The sequence below is a fragment of the Mytilus californianus genome, unplaced genomic scaffold, assembly GCF_021869535.1.
Source record: "Mytilus californianus isolate M0D057914Y unplaced genomic scaffold, xbMytCali1.0.p SCAF_1, whole genome shotgun sequence".
NCBI lineage: Eukaryota > Metazoa > Mollusca > Bivalvia > Mytilida > Mytilidae > Mytilus > Mytilus californianus.
In genome coordinates, this window is record NW_026262581.1 from 100,990,929 (window position 1) to 101,009,228 (window position 18,300).

Below are 18,300 nucleotides of genomic sequence, written 5' to 3' on the forward strand. Positions count from 1 at the left end.
TTTATATACCTTGAATAAAAGGGTGTGAATCTACCACCTTTTTTTTATAATGGAATATAATGAACTCGCTACCAGAAATAGTTAAAAGTTGCTAAAAGAAATATAATTTTAACTTGAAGTACAAGTAAAAAAAAAATTGATGGAAAACTTTAAATCAATCTTAAATAGTGAATTTGTTTTTTTTATATTAATTTTACTGAGACTTTGAGCCTTTATCTGTGATAATTTTAAATGATTTTTATTATTTATATGTGTCAACCTTGGTGTAAACTGGTAGTCTGTTCTTAAATGGACCCCACTGGAAATATGTTTCATTAACTTTTGTGGGTCATCCTAAGGTATTAGGCTCAGTGCAGTGAAAATCTAGTCCATTTAATCAATTATTACAGTCTATTCAAATATCAAAATAATGACAATTTTCATAATTTTATTTTTGAAATTATATTTTTTAGTGATCTTAACAGTAAATCATTTTAGTGTCTGTAACTGTGAAACCCTATTCATGTCAAGTGCTATATCTGCATGTATGTCATTTTACTTTATTGTGTCTGTCAAATTCATGCCTTTTATCTTGAATAAATATATAATCAGCTATAACTAATAAGCTGTCTTATTTAGCTCATGCTTAAACTGTGCTTTAGTTGCGTACATGCATTCCTATGCCTGTGTTTCTACTATTTTTTATTTTATTGTGTTTGCATGTGTGATATGTGTTGATATCTTATGTTTTATTGCTTGTATGTGTGATATGTGTTGATATCTTATGTTTTATTGCTTGTATGTGTGATATGTGTTGATATCTTATGTCATATGTGTTGATATCTAATGTTTTATTGCTTGTATGTGTGATATGTGTTGATATCTTATGTTTTATTGCTTGTATGTGTGATATGTGTTGATATCTTATGTTTTATTGCTTGTATGTGTGATATGTGTTGATATCTTATGTTTTATTGTTTGTATCATTATGTGTTTTAGGTGAATATGGTTAACTGCTCTTTACATTGCATGTGCTTTGTCTGTATTGATGCCTTTCATGCCTGTGTGTCACAAGTTTATATATTATGTTGCTTTGCTTTATGTGTTGCATGTGCTCTCTATAAATTAGTACGAAATTATTGTTTTATTGATAGACTGATTCATGACATCTTATTTTACTAGAATAAGATATTGAAATAGAAGTTTAAATATTGAACAAGGGAGACACTGTAATTTATTAAATTACCGACAGAAAAAAATAGTGTCCCATTTCGGGCTTTGTATAACAGAGGTTAAAGATGAATTTCATTTTGCAATGAAATGTCAGTTTTTGGAGGAAAAAAAAACTTAGAGACCAGGCCAGCGTTTTATAAAGCCTACTTAATTTATGATCATCTTATCATTTTAAGATCCGTGTACTTGTGGTTCTACGTTCCGGTTACGTGTGTTTCACAAAGGCATAGTAAAGGAATACTAAGTCGATCGTCAGTTACGCTCTGTAATGATCGCAAGTTTATTGTAAACATGGAAATCTCGATGCAAATCTTAGGTATTAATTATTCAACTCATTTTATATCTTTCCGCCTAAATCATGTTAATTGGCGTTTTTTCACGTCCGCGTTCTGGTAACTATTTACAATAATATCACTACAGACACAATGGTAGTCGACAAAAATTTATATTGAAGCTGTAAATACATGTTTTAACTCTATAGTGCTTTCCGATAGGGTTTATCTAAATGGGGAAACATGAACGGTTGTCATATAACATCTGCCTTCGCATTTATATTCAATGTTCAACGTTTTTAAGTTGATATTTTCATTTTTTTGGAATGCACTCGTGTGACTGCTCGATAGTGAAAAAGGTTTCAGGTGAGTTAGACAAAGATATATACACCATAAAACTGGTCACGCTTCGCTCGCCAAATTTACCAAGCTATACAATAGTTAAGAAATATTGGCAGTGGCAAATACAAGGGGCATAGAGAGCGTACCCTTTGAGCGGAATATAAAATTTTTTTTTTGCTCTATATCGTCTCAAAACATTTTGCCTCGCTACGCTCGGCAAACTTCTTTCCATTTTGGATAACCCTTTCCAAGCACCTGAAAGTAAAATCCGGTGATCAGTCGCTTTGGGTAATGTTACAATTGAGGAAAATTGGAACCTATCTGTGACACAGATTTTCCGTAACGGTCACCAACTTGTGATGGCGTCCGTAAAACGTTCAAAGGGATGACTTCAACTTTACATCTTGGTACCCTTGATTTAAAAAAGCAAACCTCTATCAAGGAAACTATGTCATGAAACACAAGCTCTGAACATGTCCAAGTATTAATCAGGTTCAACCTTTCGCTGCATTAATGGATTGTTGCTTGCTAAATGTCCAGTTTCTAAATAATAGAAATATCTATGCAATTATATATATATATATATATATATTTTTTTTTATATAGATTAGACCGTTGGTTTTCCTGTTCGAATTGTTTTACACTAGTCATTTTGGGGCCCTTTATAGCTTGCTGTTCGGTGTGAGCCAAGGCTCCGTGTTGAAGGCTGTACTTTGACCTATAATTGTTAACTTTTTATACATTGTGACTTGGATGGAGAGTTGTCTCATTGGCACTCATACCACATCTTATTTATAATGATTGGATAAAACTATATAGCAGTTGAAATACAAATTTCTAAATGAAACCGCCACCATCTCTGTATGAACAAAGTAGAAGGTGCAAAAATACAATTACTGTTCTATTTGTACTGTTGTACTGTATTTTATTCACAATAGGATTTATATTAATGAGAATATATATATTACATAAAATATGCATACCAACAAATAAATTTTTATAGAGCCCAAGTTGGGCATGTTGAAAACTCCGAAATTTAATGATATTTAATAAAATGTTAATGATGCAACCCTATTGTTATATTTCCCCCATATTTTCTTTGCAGTATTTCATTTTTAGTTCACCTAACCCAAAGGGCCAAGTGAGCTTTTCTCATCTCTTGGCGTCCTTCGTCGTCTGTTAACTTTTACAAAAATCTTCCCCTCTGAAACTACTGGACCAAATTTAACCAAACTTGGCCACAATCATCAATGGGGTATCTTGTTTAAAAAATGTGTCCGAAGACCCCGCTTACCAACCAAGATGGCCGACATGGCTAAAATAGAACATAGGGATAAAATGCAAGTTTTGTCTATTATTTTGAAAACCGTTATAAATAGAGAAAATCTGACAGAGCAGAAATCATCAGAATGTTGAGCTTTACCAATTGACTATATACGTCAAAACTGTCAGATGACTTCTTATAGGAGTTATTGCCCTTAAATGACAAATTTTACCATTTTGTTTCATGTTTGCCTATTATCTTGAAAACTATAATAGAAAGAGAGAAACTTTAAATTGCAAAAATGATTAGCAAGACAAGTTCTACAAATAAGTTGAATGGTGGAAATCGTCAGTCAACTCCTTATTAGAGTTATTGCCCTTTGATGACGATTATACCATTTTTTTGCGTTTTTGTCTTATATCTTAAAAATGATAATAGATAGATAGAAACTTAAATAAGCAAAAATGATCAGCAAGACAAGGTCTACATTTGAGAGAATATGGAAGAAATCGTTCGACGACTCCTCATTGGAGTTATTGCCCTTTAATGACGATTTTTACCATTTATTTGCGTTTTGCCCTATATGATAAAAATTATAATAGATAAATAGACACTTTAAATAACAAAAATTATCAGCAAGGCAAGATCTAGATAAAGTTAGTAAACTGTCACTCTTTATTGGAGTGATTGCCCTTAAATGAGGATTTTTTTTACCCTCTTATGTGTTTTGAGCAAAAACTAAAGAAGATAGAGAGAAACTAAACAGACTAAATGATCAGCTATACAAGATCAACAAAACAGAGATTTTTGTCATGAATTCTATTCTCGCCTACAATGTTGGAGAGTGTCCTTTGTTGAATTTGCACATAGACCAAGGTGAGCGACACAGGCTAAGACGTTACGATATGAAATATATTTATAAATGCCTTGGCCGCTATGAGAGTACAATTTGATTGATTGATTGATTGATTGTTGTTTAACTACCGCCTTGTGGGAAATATTTCATGCATAACCAGGAAGAGAACAAGTTAACAATAAATCCAATAGTTAGGATCTACCAAGTCGATCGACAAGGATGAAGGTCGGGACATTTTGACTACCATTGGAAAAGATATGGTGGATATGTAAGGGCAGAAATTTGTTGTGTTTTGTATGCTGTTGTTTGTCGTTTGGTCCTTTTTATTTTTTGCCATGACGTTGTCAGTTTATTTTCGACTTATGAGTTTGAATGTCCTTTTGGTATCTTTCACCTCTCTTTTAAAGAGTTTTGCAAAAGTTCCATGAGCGTGAAATTATACAAAAAACAATATTTAAAGATGGAAACTATCATCAGCCACTCGACTTCAGGTTAACTGGCTTGGAACAGTCGCAATAAAGAATGTGGTGGTGTTAAACATATTTGTCAGCGTTCAACCCTTCCCCTAACCACGAACAACAGTGCAACAACACAACATCAGAACAAATAAGAAAAAAAAACAATTGAAAAGGACTTGACTTGTTGAATCGATACTTATATATTTGGTCCGCAAAGTGTCCAAAAATATCCACAAGGACCATAAGAGCTACGGTTCCGCAGCTAATGGTACAAAGCAAAAAAAAAAAAACAAAAAAAAAACAAGCACAATGACAAAAAACGGTACTGATCTTAGAGTACTCGCAGTTACCATAACTTATTTCAAGTAATTAATAGACAATGTTTTTAAAAGACTAATATATCAATTAGCTTCCCTCTAAACATTTTGTCTTGAGTATCGAAAGGATGTAGGACCACACGTGCAAATAACAGGACGGCTAACGTTACACATTGGACTGTTAAAATAAAATCGATGTAAGCACCTATAAAAACAATATTCAAAGATCTACCTACCATGCTATATTGATAACCTTTAAAACTGTTTATTCAAAGGACTAATAAGTTTACACGGACCATCTGGTCTTTTTCTCCTTCTCTCAAAACACCTTGATTTGCCTCCGACTCCTAAAACAGACACGAAGAGTATCACCATAAAACAGGGATCATTCTTAATAAATGCGTTCATATCACATGGTTTCGGAAAAATAAGTCTCAGGAAAACAACGTTTCAAGATAAGGGCAAAGAACAAATACCCACCTTACAAAAAACAACATATTTCGTATATTGAACTTTGAGACCTTAAACATAAACCCATTATAGAAAGAACAACACATATCATAAAGTGCGAATGTGAACCTGTAAGATAACACTCTATGACAAGAACGACCACCAAAAAGCTCTGGAAAAAGATACGACTGTAGGTCAGGTAAAAGAAGAACACCTTTGTTAATATAAACTATAATAAAAATCATTGTCCAATTCTAAATTATGAAAATATAATAATAATGAATCCTAATTTAAAAAAAAACCAACATTATATATAACCTTAATCGTCATAACTAAATGTGTCAAGAAGAGGTATAACACTGGCCACTTGATGGATGAAAACGTTAGGTTTGTTCTGATGTAAACAAAAGTAAAAATTAACATTATATGAAAGTACTTTATGAGTCTGAAATATTACCTTGCAGTGACGCAATACTCGTTTCTAATTTGTGTACTTTGTTTTTCAGAAAGGTAATATCACTTTTTACTGACTCTTCGAGGGCGTCCATACGGTTATAAAGTGTTTCGCTCATATGATTAACATTACTACAAATTTTAAATAACATACATCGAATTTCATTTTGTTCAAATTTTTCAGATACATTCATATTACTTTTCTCTTCCTCTTTAGTTTTCTTTGCATGACTCGGTAAGTTTTGAAGCTGGCTCCTACTGCTATTGTTTCTATCAAAAAAATCTTTTTTTTCTTGAAAGCAATCGAGTATTCGTACATAAAATTCCTCCTTGTTGTGATCTGACCAAACTGCATGTGTGGCAAATTTGATCAGCGTTTCTAATGTGTTTGTCATTAGAAATGTAGTAATTTCTTCTAGTTTAATACTGATCAAAGAATCAGGACCTTGTTCCAAAAATCTTTCATGAGCCAAAAGAACTTCAAATTGGCACCATTTACTCTCTGCAAAACTCTCTGAAAGGATAAGTACTATTTTTCTACTGTTCTTCATATTTTCTACAATATTGTCTACAATAAGTCTTCCATACTGAAAGTCTCTATCATGAATGCATAATTTATATCCATGCTGTTTTTCAAGAAATGGTAAAAGATTATTATACAACCAGTTCTTATCTGGTTCGCTATAAATAACAAAACCATCAAATACAAGTGGTTGTGCTGTCTGTTTTCGAATTTTCCAAGAACGTCTTGATCTCGAGATATGAATCAAATATCGAATGCGATATCTGTACTTATATGCAATGATGACAAAAGCACTTACGAATAGAACAGTCATTATAATTGTATAGACTATAATTTCCAATTGTTGTTTGCATTGAACATCGGCGATCGATTTGCCAGCCATGTTTATCGGACTTGTACAGATATATGCTTCAGGGTAATGTTTGATCGTCACATTATGTAATGCTAGTTCTTCGAAAAATGAAAGACTATCACAAGTACAGTATATGCTATTGTTTGAAATATCTAAAGATTTCAAAGATAAAACCGAAGACGGAATTGTTATTTTACCATTTAGAAAAATTCTGTTGTTGCTTAAGTTGATTTCTATGAGATATTTAGGATATTTAAAGTGACTCCAGTTTAAATAGTTTATTTCGTTATTGCTTAGATCTAGAGTTTCTAAGTACGGAAGCATGTGAAAAATATTATAAGGCATATTTTTCCATCCTACATTCTGTAATGTCAACTTTGTTAAATTTGACAACGATTTGAAGAGTATTTTAGATGCCATAGGGCTAAACGGCAGATCGGAATATGACAGGTCAAGACTCTTTAGATGTTGAAGTCCTTTAAAGATTTCTAAATCTGTGGGAACTACTCTAAACGATAGATTATGTATCATCAGATGCTCGATGGATGCCGTTAAAAATTGTGACTGTGAACGAGGTTTATTAATTTGGTAATATCTGAAAATACTAGATATCTCTAGAGTATGTAACTGATAGAAACTTTGGAGTTCAATCTCATGAAATGAATTTTTTGTAATAAATAATTCACGTAAGTCGTCCGTACAAATCAATACATTTGGAGGCATCTCTTCTATTATGTTATTGGAAGCAGAAAAATGTATTAAATTGGGAACAGATGTATGATTAAAATCAGTGGAGTTATCGCCATCAAGACAAAAATTTGGAAAAGTCACTAAGTTGTTGAAGTCTGCGTGTATGATTTCGACTTTCGTTTGGCATTTGAATGTAATATTCCTTAATTTATTCCCGGTTATATTTAGAGTTGTCAAAGTCGGAAAATTCACCCAATCGCAACTATCGATGTACATTAAATTATTGTAGGCCAAAGACAGTGTTTGTATTCGTTTTTTATCCAGATAACGAAACAGTTCATCCATTTTGGTTTCTGTAATGTTCATGTGATTTAGTATCAATGAACCATTCTCTCCAAAACGCAAATTACTGAGAGAAATTTGTACATATTCTGGAATAACATTATAACTTAGATCCAGAAAGGCGAGAGAGGTAAATTCTCTGAAAGAGTTCCTCGAGATATACCGTACTTTATTCCCAGCAAGAATAAGATGTGTTATCTTACTTTTTGTCATATTAAGAAAAGTCATTTCAGTCACGTGATTCAGGGTATTGTTTGTAAATGTAAGCATTTTGATATTATTCGGAACCATCGGAATAAATTCAAGTTTGTCACCATGATTCGAACAAATCATTTGATGATGGTCGCATGAGCATATTATTTTAGAATATTCAGAATAACAAGTACTTAAATCAGCAGCGATCACATCGGATAGCAAAAGAATCGAACAACACCAAAATATGATCATTTTTACATTCAGTCGATGTCTGGTTCAATCTGAAAACGAGAAGGAAAAAATATTTATGACAACCTGCTTTGCATATCTGAAACACATTGAATAATAACCAAGTATTTGATATGCAGTGGTTATGTTTTCCTTTTTTAATTGTATTTTCATTGCAATTATTTTGTAATTGTACTTTTAACAGAAGTCATTACTAGGACCCGAGTAGTGGACTTCTGCTATTAAATAGAGTATCGACTCACTGTACTTACTCAACCCCATAGTATTTATAGTGCCTGTTTTTCATATGCTAGGAATTTTCCTTCGTCATTGAAGAAGATAATTCTTTGTGTTCAGTTTATATAGGCTGGGTATTTTCACACATGTAAATTCGTATCTTCAGTTTATATTATCGAGGTTAGGTTAAGTGTGTTATTCCTTTCTCGAAATTTACCGATATAATTATACCTTAATATATATTGTTTAACAAAACAATCTAAAATTCTGTTAAAGGCTTCAGTGATTTACAGACAAAATACTCGACTCTTTTTATACTGGTGTCAATAACTTGAACGGTCAACCTATGCTTAAATGTTCTATAAAGTTGTTCAATACGTTTTAATCACTTAGATCAGAGCCATATACTACAAGAGATTGGCAATAATGCAAAACCTCGTGATTTCACGCGGTTCTTGTGATTGCTTTCATAATAGCAAAATTCCTATTTTCCTCAAAATCACATAAAAAATATTAAAATAATACCCTATCAAGACTTAATTTTCTTTCCCATATCTTATAACATCACATTTATACTATCAAAAACAATCAAATGAAGTATAAGCCATAACAACACCGGTCCCCCTTTTCATTTAATTTTCAATATCTTGATGTCAATTTTTTACCTTCCTTGTTCATAAAATCTTTACTTTAAAAAATATTTTTTTCAAATATTTTAAACCATATCCGAAAAAAATCTATAACGAGAAAAAAAAGAGTAGGAATAAGTCTGTACATGAAAAATTAGTTTGAAAACTAATGAGAGAGTCAAATGATATTTTAATACATTATTATATGGCTATTAAATGGAGTTGCCAGTCTCATGGATTATATTCTTTGATTTGATGTAAAATATTTTCTGTCTTACCTAAAATGAGATACTGCTAATCTTATAAATACTGGGCACTTGCCTTAATATCTATATAGATATGAATTCTTCCCGTTGAAATGTTTATTTACTTCCTGATTATACACACTGGAGTATTTAAATCAATTTCAAATATAGTTCAGTAAAGGTTAGCGTCTCGCTTATCTGGAGAAGAGAGCTGGTTTCACCTGTTTACATTGTCGCACGTCGTTAAAAAATCCATACAATCTTTCATTCGTTAAAATCCAACCAAACATATCTGAATACCATAAACGAATCTGCATTAAAAATACAAATGATGACTGTACTTATCATCGCCATCAATGAGTAAGGAAATAATTTATCAGAATGAGTTAAAAACAACAAATAAAAAAAATATGAAAATGAAAAAAAAGACTTCACGGCTAATAAAAATTCACGAAAACATACGGCTTTCATTGTAACTGCTGTTACTATAGATAGTAATGCTAAAATAATTCGTATATAATTTTTATGATCCCAAACTTTTAATGTAGCAAACATTATGGAAATATGTTTTGCTCTCTTTAACGAAATGCTGCAGACGAACCAAACCTAGAACTAAACAAACATCTTATTTTCTGGATTTTAAAAAAGAAGAAACCGAAATGTTACGGTGATATTTCATCCAATAAGACAGGAACAATTTAGCTAAATTTCAAGCTTTTAAAACCTTGCCTTTGACCTGTAAGACAGTACTTAACAACATTTAAAGAGATACTTTTTAAATTGTTCATTTCAAAATGTGTTATCGTTTGTAAACCAACAACTACAGAACAATGAAAACAATGAGAAAATAAAAAAAAATCAATAGAAAAAATTAGACGAAGAACTCCGACAATGTTTATCAAACTCTGAAATGACCCCGTTATAAATCTTTCGCATTCCCTTTCACGCCTCTTATCTAACCTTCGTGTCTATCATCTGAGGAAAACAATCTCTGAAATTTTCACTTATATAGCTTCACGGAATTTTTACGTCGCCCGCTTCAAATAAAAAAAAAACTGATGGTTTACACAGAATATCTCATTTGGAACAGTTGTAAGAGTTGCAGTATACAGTGATATACCATACATTGTCTCGAAATATATACCTGTCCTTTTTTCTGTATACTAAAACACTTATTTACTGGCTATTCGCACGATAGCAAGTGTATTGTGCCCCTCGACAGCAACTATTACCCTTCGCTTCGTGTCAGGAAATAGTTGGTATCTCGGGGAAAATAAATTTTCTATTGTCTTCATAGCCATTAAATACGTGTATACTATTTCCTTATATCTTTCATCCTATTGATATCCAAAAGTTCATTTCATAACATAATTCACAAAAAAAAACGTCAACAGGAACACAAATCTAGAATTATATATAAGTTAAATTTGATTGGCCCAAAAGTCGACATGCCTCACTAACGAATAAGTTAACAATGAACTAAAGCAGATTAAAAGGTGGTGATAGCTGGACATTTTTTCTAATGTTTTAGATAAAAACTAGAGCTGTCCGCATAGACTAATAATTATCAGCCATTGATTTTCTACAATCATTGCCTCTGTGTTAGATTGGAAAGTGGCTACTGATAGATCACTGTGAAAGAATTATTCTGACACAGGAACAAAGTCTGAGGTTTCTATACTTTAAATTTAGAAATAAAGATCAAAGTCAAGGTCAGTATGATGCTACAAAGCTTTGTCGATTTAAGTGCTACCGTACAAAAGTTATACACCAAACACAAATCAGACAATGCGTTCCTATCATAGGGGTCAACGGTCAATTTCAAAGTCAGAGTGACCTGACTTTGATATATGACACATTGCCATCCATGATGGATCAACATACCGAGTTTGGTCAACATGAGTTCTATGCTACAAAAGTTATGCGATGGACACAAATCAGATAAGGTTTTACCAACATAGGGGTCAAAGCTCAGTGTGATATGACTTTAGTTTATGACACACATAAAACCCATGATGCAACTGCATACCAAGTTTGGTTAACCTAAGTTTAACAGGACAAGATACATAAGCCGGACACGAATTGAATAGGGTTTTACTGTCATCGTGGTCAAAGGTCAAAGTAAAGGTCAGAGTGACCTGACTTTGGTGTATGACACACTACAGCCTATGATGCAACTGCATGCCAAGTTTGATTATCCTAAGTTTCATTGTACAAAGTGTATGCATGGGACACGAAGCGGGACGGAAGGACAGACAGATGGACATACAGACAGACGGACATGGTGATTCCTATATACCCCCAAACTTTGTTTACAGGAGTAAAAAAAGCCAGAGAATCAAAATTAAGAAAATTCAGATGACCGACACGACTACCGAACATCTTTAAAAATTGTATAAGCAACCATGTCCTATTAAACATACACAGTACATGTAATACAAGATAATCTTTTGGTTTCATAATTCGCCGGAATTCCAATGACTGCTTGCATTGTTCTAAAGATGATGTGTGAAATATCGGGTAATCGAAAGTGCATGGAGGTACCATTTGGGGTCAAAATGGCCGTATAATGAAATAGCTTTTTGCAGATCTTAATGTTGCACCTATGATATTTAATGCAATTTTTCTGTTTTTGATTAAAATGGTTTTCTTCCCCTGGAATATACAGCCATGCAATAGCAGAAAATTCAGTAAAACCGCCAAATATCATTGAACACTCGCTCAAAAAGATTTTCACATAGGAATTGTAGTTTGTGTTAATTATTCGCTGGCAATATTTATTAAGTTAACGCATGCGTATAACAATACATAAATATCGAAGAGACCGGCAAAACTGAGGTTGATCTCAGATGCTCCGGAATGGTAAGCAGATCCTGTGTAACATAGGGTAGCACTCCAAGTTAGATGTGTAGTTTCGCATTTTGGCCCCTGAGGATTTTTCAAATATGAAAGCTAGTGTGCAATAAAATTCGTTTTTGGATGGCTGAAAATTAATATAGCCGTCATAGAGGGTTTATAGGAACATCTAGATTGTATAATGTGATTATTATGGGCTGTTATCTGTATGACAGTCCGTATTTTCATATCCATACCAGACATTGGTCAGGAAATTAGTGTAATGTTCTTTTCCTACTTTTTGTCGCACGAACTTTGTGATTAAATTTCACGAAAAAATTAGACGAAAGACATCCAATATTTATTTGATCATTTGGTAGAATAATATCAATAGTTTCAGAAAAGGTATCACTCAAATGGATTGAAATTCTAGTTTGAACCAAATTTTGGGGGAATATGTGACGTTTCCATGCCCCTTTTTGCAATATTTTATGGTAAATAAATGCAGAATGTTGCCATGGATGCACAAAAAAGGAATTATATATCACAATTTTAACTTTTGAAAAACAAATCTATGGAAGGTACTGATTACATACATATGCACATGTATGACACAAACAGTTGGCTTAATGTATTAGAAAGACAGGAATAGAAGATGATTAAACATTATATGGTTCAATTTTAATTTTATTTTCTAACTGTGGAGTGCTACCAAGGGTCCACGTCGTGTTGCTCATATAGTACAAATTCGTTGACGTAACAAATGATGTCAGTTTTAGACATTTTTTTTTGAAATCAAGTGTATAACTTATCTCTTTCTAAAACAAGATATTTGCATCTACTTTGGCCATTCTTTTTAATGAAACAAATTTGTACTCATTCTAACGATCTATCTTTATGTTAAGAATGAGGAATACTGGTGTAAAGGTTAGAGAGGTCAAAAGTTTTAATACTATTGCAAGAGGAAAGAGATTGTATGTATTCTAACAAATCTTTGGTTATTTTAGTATCCACATCTGATACAAAGCGCCCCTAGAGTAGATAGTTTCATAGAAACTTTGAAGCCCGTCTTTGATTGCTGATAAAATAGATGGTAATATTAAGAAGGATCAATTGAAAATGGAGGAAAATATGTCTAGCAACAGTTTGTCTGGGCAAAGGAAAGAAATGGAACTGAAGTATTTTAAAAAAAAGTGTGGGAATCGCCTCGATATCATGAAGCTGCTTGTACAAAACTCAAGCAAAAGAAACTGATAAAATACTTTCATGATTCTTATCAATTGCCTAAATATGATAGCTTACCTTTTACATTAATTCATAAAATGTAATATTTGTAAATTTTGAAATACAAAGGACTATATGCAAGTGTATATTTAAAATTAAGTAACTGTTCAACTTCTCGTTTTTTAATTTAAAGTCATGTCAAAATTTGTATGTAGATGATTGAAATTGTGCTTAAACATTCTGCAAGCCATAAGGCACATCATTAGTTTCATGTTATGTCTCCAATTTAGAATTCTGCACCATTTTACTTAACAACTTGAGTGATGACATATATAAAAAAACAACTGAAAGGGTTTATAAAAATAAGAAGATGATGTATGATTTCCTATGAGACAACCCTCCAAAAGAGACCAAAAACGACACAGAAATTAACAATTATAGGTCACCGTAAGGCCTTTAACAATCAGTAAAACCCATACCGAATAGTCAGCTATAAAAGGTCCCGAAATGACAAATGTAAAACAATTCAAACGGGAAAACTAACAGCCTGATTTATGTACAAAATAATGAACGAAACAAATATGATATACAGCAACAAACAACCATTGAATTACAGGCTTCTGACTGCGGACAGACACGTACAGAATGTGGCGGGGTTAAACTAGTTTGAAGGCGCCAACCCTCCCCTAACCTGGGACAGTGATATAACAGTACAACAAAAGAACAAACTATAAAAATCAGTTGAAAAGGGCTTAACTCATCAGATAGATACAAAGAAATACATCTAACAAAACACAGAGTAGACGTGGCAGGGTTCTTGTACACCCCCACATCAATAAGACACTAAATATAGATCTGAGAGTACTCGCAGTTACTGACAGCTAGTTCAAAGCCAATAACAACTAATAAAAAAAAACCATTGACTCATTAGCTTGGTACTTATATGGTGTACAAATTATCAAAACACACATGACCAAGAGAGCTACGGTTCTACAGCTAATCGATACTAAGCACAAAACAACTAGCCAAATTCCGAAAGATGCAAGGTAAATGAAAGTTACAAGTGCAAATGTGGACGTGAAAGATAACACCCCATGACAAGAATATTATGTTTCTGCTACGTATTCAAATTAAGGAAAGCCCGCCTTACAGAAAACACCGTAAAAATGTAAACCAAAGATTTTTGCCTCCCTCAAACACAGCCTAGAGCTTCGCAATCAAACTCAGAGGCTGGGAAATGATTAAAGGATCCGATCCCAAAAGGCATCTGAAAAAGATATGACTGTAGGTCAGGTTATAGAAGAGCACCTTGGTTAAAATAGGCTATAATAAAAATCATTGTCCAATTCTAAGTTATGAAAATATACCGAATAATAACTCCTAATTAAAATATAATATCATCATCCGAATTACCAGCCATGTTCATCGGACTTGAACAGATATATGCTTCAGGATAATGTTTGATCGCCACATTATTTAATGCTAGTTCTTCGAAAAACGAAAGACTATCACAAGTACAGTATATGCTATTGTTTGAAATATCGAAAGATTTAAAAAATAAAATCGAAGACGTAACCCAATCGCAGCTATCCATGTACGTAAGATTATTGTAGGCCTAAGCTAGTGTTTGTATTCTTTTTTTATCCAGATAAAGAAATAGTTCATTCATTTTGGTTTTTGTAATGTTCATGTAATTTAATATCAATGAACCATTTGCTTTAAAACGCAAATTACCGAGAAAAATTTGTACATATTCTGGAATAACATTATAACTTAGATCAAGAAAGTCAATTTTGATTTTGATTTTTGGTGTTTTAACGCCACTTTTAAGCACCGCTTTTGGGCTATTTCGTGGCGGCCAGTTTTTATTAGTGGAGGAAGCCGGAGTGCCCGGAGAAAACCACCGACCTTCGATAGGAAAACTGACAATCCTAGTCAATTAAGATTGGAGTCGAGTGCACCTGCACGATCGGGGTTCGAACTCACAACCTCAGTGTTGACTGGCTAGTGATTACGGTAGTAACTACTTAGACCACTCGGCCACCGAGGCCCCCCAAGAAAGTCGAGAGAGGTAAACTCTCTGAAGGTATGCTTCGAGATGCACCGTATATCATTTCCAGCAAGACTAAGATGTGTTATCGTACTCCAGGTCATATTAAGAAAATTCATTTCAGTCACGTGATTCAAGGTATTGTTTGTAAATATAAGCATTTTTATATTATTGGGAACCCTTGGAATAAAATTAAGTTTGTCACCATGATTAGAACAAATCATCTGAGTATCGTCGCACGAGCATATTGTTTTTGAATATTCAGAATAACAAGTTGTAAAATCTGCAGCGACCACATCTGATAGCAAAAGCAGCGAACAACACCAAAATATGATCATTTTTACATTCAGTCGGTCTGTTTAAATCTGAAAACCAGAAATAAGAAAATATTTAGAACAGCCTGCTCTGAATATCTATACCGTATTAAATAACAAAGTTTGGTTACATTTTCCATTTTAAATGTATTTTCATTGTAATTCTTTTGTAGGATCCTGGTGGTGAACTTCTGCTATTAGATAGAGTATCGACTGTACGTACTCAACCTTATTGTAGTTATAATCCCTGTTTCAGCTCTTCATATGCTAGGAATTTTCCTTCGTCATTGAAGATAATGCAAATTTTTGTTCTAAATTTATATAGTTTGGATATTATCGCACCGCCAATTCGTATCTTCAGTTGATCAAGGTTAATTTTTAGCATATCATTCTTTTCTTAAAATTTACTGATTTACAATATACCAGCATATGTTGTTCAAGAAAACGTACTATTCGTTTAAAGGCTACAGTGATTTACAGAAAAATTAATCGACTTTTTCTATACTGGTGTCAACCAATGCTTAAGTATCCTATAGTGTTTATAAATAAGTTTTTAATCACTTAGATCAGAGACATATGATACAAGAGATTGGCAATTATGCAAATCCTCGTGATTTTACGAGGTCCTTGTGATTGCTTTCATAATGGCTTATTACGAATTAAAATCTTATTTTCTCCAAAATCACATAAAAAAAAAATAAAATAATACCCTAATTTATTTTCCATATTTTATCACATTTATACTTTCAAAAACAAACATAAAGTATAATCCATAACAACACCATTCCCATTTGCATTTAATTTTTAATATCTTGATTTTATTTTCTTACCTTCCTTGTACATATAATTTTTACTTTAAAAAACATTTTTAACCATATCCGAAAAACTTCTATAATTAGAAAAAAAAAAACAATTAAAAAAGAAGAAACACGTCTGTACATGTAAAAGTAGTTTGAAAACTAATGAGAGAGTCAAATGATATTTCAATACATTATATGGCCATTAAATGGAGTTGCCAGTCTTATGGATTATATTCTTTGATTTGATGTAAAATATTTTCTGTCTTACCTAAAATGAGATACTGCTAATCTTATAAATACCGGGCACTTGCATTAAAAGAAAACTCCCGTTGAAATTTTCATTTACTTCCCGATTAGACACAATATTTGAATCAGTTTAATATAGTTTATAAAAGGTTAGCGTTTCGCTTAACTAGAGAAAAGAGCTGGTTTCACTTGTTTACATTGTCGCTCGTTGTTAAAAGTTTTCATAAAATCATCTAATCGTTGAAATCCTACAGAACATATCTACATACTCTAAATGAATCTGCATTAAAAATGTAAATGACTGAACTTATCATTGTCCTCCATGAAGAAATAGTTTATCAGCATGAAATTTAAGTTAAAAAAATAAATAAAAATCACCCCCCCCCCCCCCTTCCCCCACCTAAAAAAAACACATGAAAATGAAAAAAAGACTCAACGGCTATTAAAAATTCATAAACCCTTGGCTCTCACTGTTATTACAGATAGTAATGATAAAATAATCATAATAAGATTTGTAAGCTCCTAAACTTTTAATGTAGCAAAAATTATGGAAATATATTATGTGCTCTTAAACGAAACGAGCCAAACCCCGAAACAAACCAATATCTAATGTTCCAGTGTTTTATAAGAAAAAAAAAAGAAACTCAAATGTTATGGCGATTTTTGCAAAATAAGACTGGACAATCTAGCAAAATTTCTAGCCTTTCAAACCTTGCCTATGACCTGTAAGAAGTAAAAATTCATAATGCATGGACTTGATATAATGTAACAACATTTCCTGTGTATTTTCGAATAGACGCCAGCTAATTAATTAACCACCAAGATGATCGCCGAAGAATTCTGTGGGTATAGGACCTGATGTAAACATAAATATAAATACACAGTTAAGCATGTGCACTCGTATAATGACGATTTTTCAGGGTCTGTTTGATGTCATGTCATAGATTAAATAATTTGTAAATCATCGTTTTAACTGTATTTGAAAGATTTTTGTTGGGAAGAATCAGTCAACAAAAGGGATCCCGGTGGCTGCCTTGTTTCATTTTTCAATGTTGACATTCTTTTCTTTTAAATAACTAAACTTTCTTAGCTCATGCGTAGCACATCCCAGCTAAGGGCAAAAGTGAAGGTCGCATGAATACGGACTCAAATGAGTTGAATTATAGACTTGCAAGCCATTAATACATCATCGATGTTTTTGAGCTTATTTTGACAACATTGAAGCAAAACTGACTGCTCATAGCGATATATTTTTTTTTCTCACAATTCCGCCTTTTTAAATGTTTTTTTGTCAACTTGGTAGCTAATACTCCTTTAGTAACACAATAAATACAAAAATGTAGGATTTGAGGAAATAATAATGTTTCTTATAGAGGTAAACTCAGTAAATAAACATACGTCATCAAGCACCACCCATTTGGGAGAGAACTTTCAGTATAACCTTAAATACTTGTTCGCCACTGATTGGTAGATACAATTTTCAATAAATTATTTTGATTAGATTGATCAAAACTAAGGTAGAAAAGAATAAAATAAATAATGCTGAATGAATTTAAAAGCTTTTACAATATGATTGAAAAGTGTTAGGGTCATTGTGTATGTAGGATTTTAGTACGAATCTAGTGTTTGTGAATGAAGCCATGTGGACTGCCCACATATGCCGCATGAACTAAAAGTTTTGATGATTGCAAAAGATGGGGCTTCATTTGTACCATAATGAATGATATATGAAAGTTTCAAATTTATAAAGGTAAAATTGTTATAAA

The 18,300-nt window shown here is 32.5% G+C and overlaps 1 protein-coding gene across 2 annotated transcripts; it reads right to left on the reverse strand.

Annotated features, from left to right (window-relative positions):
- Positions 1 to 5,386: 5,386 nt before the first annotated feature.
- Positions 5,387 to 16,586, reverse strand: LOC127727939 (toll-like receptor 3). 2 transcript variants are annotated; one of them, XM_052235097.1, is made up of 2 exons: positions 16,557 to 16,586; positions 5,387 to 8,007 (listed from the first exon to the last, which is right to left on the reverse strand). In XM_052235097.1, the coding sequence occupies exon 2, from the start codon at positions 7,976 to 7,978 to the stop codon at positions 5,609 to 5,611; it is 2,370 nt and encodes a 789-aa protein (XP_052091057.1). In that variant the 5' UTR covers positions 7,979 to 8,007; positions 16,557 to 16,586; the 3' UTR covers positions 5,387 to 5,608. The 2 variants fall into 2 exon arrangements, with proteins under 2 accessions (XP_052091057.1, XP_052091056.1); XM_052235096.1 differs by lacking the exon at positions 16,557 to 16,586 and adding an exon at positions 9,099 to 9,214.
- Positions 16,587 to 18,300: the final 1,714 nt, after the last annotated feature.

Coding starts and splice junctions, on each gene's coding strand:
- LOC127727939 (XM_052235097.1), bottom strand. CDS start 7,978: ATGATCATATTTTGGTGTTGTTCGATTCTTTTGCTATCCGATGTGATC.